The 5616-nt window shown below is 42.5% G+C and overlaps 1 protein-coding gene across 1 annotated transcript; it reads right to left on the minus strand.

Annotated features, from left to right (window-relative positions):
* Positions 1-3533: 3533 nt before the first annotated feature.
* On the minus strand, positions 3534-5063 carry LOC131202535 (endogenous retrovirus group 3 member 1 Env polyprotein-like). The gene has a single exon (XM_058191643.1). It carries the CDS (start codon positions 5061-5063, stop codon positions 3534-3536), a length of 1530 nt encoding a protein of 509 aa, XP_058047626.1.
* Positions 5064-5616: the final 553 nt, after the last annotated feature.

The following is a 5616-nucleotide window of genomic DNA, read 5'->3' on the forward strand; positions in this document are numbered from 1 at the left end:
ACTTTTCTTTATATACAATATAACACATGAAGATAAATATACAATACCAATGGCTGATTCTTCCAATGTGATAGAGAGGAGAGATTGTAAGTACAATCTCCAGTTTCAATTCAGCAGACAGATTAGACCAGACTTGTTTGCTAAGCCATGCTCAGGCGCTAAATTGTTTCAGTTTCCAAATAGCCCTCATTGGCTGACTTTGTTACCATGTCCTCCCAGTCATGAACTATATGCACTGGCAGATGGCCTTGAAACCAGGCTGGAACTGACTGGAAGGGAATCTGCTCCATCTCTGAAGACAATCCCCCTTCCCTAAGTCCCAAGCAGCTACAGCAAAAGCAAAAGCATGTGAAAACTATCAGCAAGCCGTCCGTCCCTCCCACCTTCAAACAGAATGGCAGGACACGATGTGGACCTGACATGCTGCCCCCCTGAACAGTGATGTTAGTCTTGAAAAAGAATAACAGGGAGAGAAGAAGCATAAAATAGGAGAAGTATCGTTTGGGTTTGTTAGAATACTGATTATGGAAGTGTTTTAAAAGTTTAGGAGTTTTAACATGTGATAGTCAAACCACTCATTCTGAGCAGTTGGGAAATCTTTCCAGGCCACTAAGTATTGAAGGGTCCCCCTATGCTTATGGGAATCTAGGATTTAACATAACATAACATAACATCAGAGTTGGAAGGGACCTTGGAGGCCTTCTAGTCCAACCCCCTGCCCAGGCAGGAAACCCTACACCATCTCAGTCAGATGGTTATCCAACATTTTCTTAAAAATTTCCAGTGTTGGAGCATTCACAACTTCTGAAGGCAAGTCGTTCCACTTATTAATTGTTCTAACTGTCAGGAAATTTCTCCTTAGTTCTAAGTTGCTTCTTTCTTTGACCAGTTTCCACCCATTGCTTCTTGTTCTACCCTCAGGTGCTTTGGTGAACAGCCTGACTCCCTCTTCTTTGTGGCAGCCCCTAAGATATTGGAACACAGCTATCATGTCTCCCCTAGTCCTTCTTTTTGTTAAACTAGACATACCCAGTTCCTGCAACCATTCTTCATATGTTTTATCCTCCAGTCCCCTAATCATCTTTGTTGCTCTTCTCTGCACTCTTTCTAGAGTCTCAACATCTTTTTTACATCGTGGTGACCAAAACTGGATGCAATATTCCAAGTGTGGCCTTACCAAGGCATTATAAAGTGGCACTAACACTTCACGTGATCTTGATTCTATCCCTCTGTTTATGCAGCCCAGAACTGTGTTGGCTTTTTTAAAAGCTGCTGCACACTGCTGGCTCATATCTAAATGGTTATCCACTAGGACTCCAAGATCCCTCTCACAGGTACTACTATTGAGCAAGGTACCACATATACGGTACTGGTGCATTTTGTTTTTTTGGCCTGAATGTAGAACCTTACTTTTTTCACTCTTGAATTTCATTTTGTTAGATAGCACCCAATGTTCAAGTCTGTCAAGATCTTTCTGTAACTTGAGCCTGATGCTTCCTTTCTATCATCAATGGCTCAGGGGTTGATGGAAGTTTAGGTCCAAGGGGAGCAATGGTTTCAAGTTTAAATAAGATGAAGTGAAACACAGGGTGAACCCACTGTCTAGCTCTACCATCACTGGATTGATGCACTTAATATGGAAGGGCCCCACAAACTTGGGCCCTAATTTCTTTGATGGCTGTAGAATCTCACGGTAATGGGTGGAGAGGTAGACAGGCTCACCAATCTTGACTTGTTTGGGTTCCTCATGCTTCTTTTCATCCTGCTTCTTATATGCACCGCCAGAGCCTTTCTCACCACCGGCCATATATTTTGGTTGGGTAACCCACTTTCAGCTACAATATTGGTGGATCCTTAGGGAGTAGTTCAGGCATTGGATTAGTCTTGTCCTGTAGCCACTCTAAAAGGAGTGAACCCCGTGCTACTGTGCACAGAATTTATTATATGCTACTTCCGCAAAAGGCAACTAATCAGTTCAGTTATGTTGCTGATAATTGATTAACACCTAAGATACTGTTCCAATCTGAATTCATATGTTCACACCTCCCATTTGTTTGGAAGTGGTGACTTGAGCTGCATTCCTAGTCAGTACCAAGCAGGTTAAGAAAAGCCTTCCAAAACTGCATGCACTTCCGAACTGGTAGGGAAGGTAAGTAGATTTCACCCCTGGGTCCATCTCAATTCTCTCATGTAAGATGCGATAACCCAAATAGTCTATTTTGGTCTGATGCAACTCACACTTGGAAAGTTTGGCATACAGTTTTGCAGCTCAGCCCCTCCTGGCCACACTTGAAGCAGGCAATGGAATGTGTCTGCAGATTGTGCGGCTTCGCCGTCTCTCTCTTCTCCGGGAGTAATTTCTTCCATGAAATCTGTGTAATACTTATTTCATGTTTTGTCAATTTCCACCTCTTTGACCAGGACATGCCAATTGTGGAGAGTGGTTGGAGTCTGCGGCGGTCTCTCATGAAGGAATGAGTCAAACACAGGGTTTTCCTCGGGATGAGAGTGCTTTTTATTAGGATTCTTATCAGAAGGCATTTACATCAAAGGCAATGGCTTGCATACATCAATCACATAGCAACATAGGCACATCAAGAGACTTGTGTAGCAATCACGTAGCACACAGAAATACATCTTGTAACATCCTGACCCTGCATGTTAATAAATCTCATATAATTGTGTGTAGGAGAAACTTCTAAGAAACTTTGTGAGAGGAACCTTATCAGAAAAGGAATGTCCTGTGGTTAATCACAAAAGCGTTGATACATTCACACCATCATCCTGCAGCCTCGATGTGACTGACATCAAACAAGTTTCTGCTTATTTCCTTTGTACGTGATAAAATTTGCCAAAGTTACTTATGCTGATCTTGCACATAAGCAATCTCTCAAAGGTTACTTATGCTGATTTTGCACATAAGCAATCTCTCAAAGGAATCCATATGGCTAATATTGCAACATCTCCTCTGTTTTTATTTTTTTAGAACCAGACAATCAGTCGGTTTCATCATTGGTGTAAACACGGATATTAGCTATACTATCCTTGTCTATTTCTTATTCGTCAGCCAGGCAGAAATTGTTAGGTGCAAGCAGGATGTAATCATCTTCGAGTTCCTCCACAGCCAGTAGTTGATACCGGACAGGTTCATGCTTATGCCACAATGCCATGACTTGTGCAGTTGCTTTCTTTTCTACTAGTAAAGATAAACTTTTAGAAATTGTTTTAACAAAAATAGGTAGAATACAAGGTAAAATTATACATCCTAATGCAATCATACCAATTACAACTATAATAGCTTGTAAACCAGGTAATTTAGGCAACCATCCTGAAAAGGCATCTTCAAGGTTAAATCCCTTCCATGTCTGTACTGGAACGTGTGCAAGTTTAATCATATTTATCGCTGCCTCCTCTACTACCTTGCCACTCTGATCTATTTCTATACAACAGTTAGTCAGATTAAATTTCCCACATACCCCCCCTTCCTTTGCTAACAAATAATCTAAAGCAAGGCAATTCTGCATAATATAAGTTCATGATTTGACACTTTCTGCAGCTAATTTTTTCATAGTGATCAATGTTTCATCAGTAATAAGTTCAACAACTGCTTGCAGACGGATAATATGATTGAGCATATAAATAGGAGCCTGATATCCCCACGTGTCATCTTCTGTCCACGTCGCTGGACCATAATATGAAATTATGCATTGTGGGGGCCATTCGTTGTCTTTCCAATTTCCTTTATGGATATCTTTTGTGTTGAAGCTGGGTATTTCTCGCCGTTTGCGCTGGATATGCCCTATTTCTTCATAGACAGGGTGTCCCAAATATTGGCGTTGTTGTAGTGGAAGCAAGAAGAAGCCAGATCTGATGGTGCCTAATACACAAGAACCAAACCAGGCTGCTGGCAGAATGCTGTAGGCAAAGCGTCCACAGATCCAGTAAAGTCCAGAGGGGGCCACCCAGCTGATGGTGTCATTTTCAGTGTCATTTAAAAAGATCAAATAGTCTTGGAGCGGACAAGGGGGAGCAGAGGTGTTGGATCCAGACCACCAGGTGTTGTTTTCCCAGGTGCCTAGACAAAGCAAAGAGCCGGCATTGAAAGTTCGGGAAGAAGTGTTGGATCTTTGATAACAGATCTTTCCGATGAGATTGGTGGTAAGCGCCCATGTCTCATTTCTGTCAGCAGGTTTTGAGAAGTTTGACCAGGAACTCGCGATATGACTGTGTTCTACTTCTTGTGCCTGCCATGGCCATTGCTCGCGCATCATTGTCCCCCCACATACAAAGCAATTTTTTATTTGCAAAGTCTTTGCTATTGTTTCGGCAAGAGTGAGGAATGTGTTTTTTGCCGCTGCTGGAACTGGTAATTCTTTTAGCTTTTGAAACTCCTCGTAGGATGAATGAAAAAGGGAGTGTGTGGTGGGGTTGAGTGAGATTTTTGTAACAAGAATCTTGATTTTAACAGAAGGGTCACTTCCTTTACCATTGATACCCAGTCCATAGTCATCGTTGTAACCTTTCCAAGTTTGGGATTGTAGCCAATTATTTGGCATGGGAAAAGTCAGGTTTACGGGGTTACAGGTATGTTGATAACAGAGGGAGGGAGGTGTCCCTCGTGTGATGTATAGTTTTTTAAATTTGTCATTTTTCGCTATGGTGTCAGTACGCACCGTAGTCCCTTGTGACTGAAAGTCCACACACTTCCATTCTCCGCAATACGTGCCTCTGCCACAAGGATCCTGTCGGTTCGAGATGCACGCACAGATGTATTTTTCGTTCTGGGAATATGTTCTGCGCCAGTTGAGGCTTCCACATTTTGATGTACCTAGGTCCATTGCTTCACAGGCATCAAATATTATGGATTGAGCATTGTTGGGATTGTAAAAGTCCTTATAAACCATAATCTTTTTATTTTGTCCTTCTCCAGCAAGGATTTTAATGTTGTATCTGTGCGTAGGACCGGTGAGATCATAGCATTGCATTTTATCTCTGTCCTTGCAGATGCTATAAGTAGTACCATTTATGGTGCAGGTTTGAGGATCTTTATTCTTGCAAATCATGTTGGAATGATATAAAAGAGTCTTAATGGTTCGTGTACCTTGCTTGGTGGTTTGCAAACACGGTTTGCAATGCTTTGCATCGTCTGTGGCTGTAGCTTGTCATTGTACTCGAACCTGGATGCGGTGTTTTGATCGAGGAATAGGAGGTTGCATAATATCTCCTTTCTCCTGGAAGTCATGCGGTTGTTCAGAAGCTGTGTTTGTAATCCGGGAGGTAACGACTGATGGCTGGGTAAGGGTTATGTCCATAGTGTAGTATAACATTATAAAAACAAGAAAGTTCATTATGCAGTTCATGATGCCTGTGCGTGGAAAGGCAATTGCCGGTATGCCTTAGCAGGGGGTGTTTGAAGAAGCTTTTGTGGCGTGAGGCTTTGGGTGAAAAGGTCGAATGTGTCATCCGGGAACCCAAAATGTCGTACCGTCATGTTGTACTGCAGTGTAGCCTCTTCCCCAGGTGATGAGTTCTGCAGGGCCTCTCCAGGTGGGGTCAGGGAGTCACTTGAAATACACCAGCGGTCTGGATGCTGCCGCAGCAGGGGAAGCAGAGAAG

Source organism: Ahaetulla prasina, chromosome 7 (genome assembly GCF_028640845.1).
Source record: "Ahaetulla prasina isolate Xishuangbanna chromosome 7, ASM2864084v1, whole genome shotgun sequence".
NCBI lineage: Eukaryota > Metazoa > Chordata > Lepidosauria > Squamata > Colubridae > Ahaetulla > Ahaetulla prasina.

Bases quoted from the DNA above. Each gene is read 5' to 3' on its own strand.
- LOC131202535 (XM_058191643.1), bottom strand. From the start codon at position 5,063: ATGATTTGCAAGAATAAAGATCCTCAAACCTGCACCATAAATGGTACT.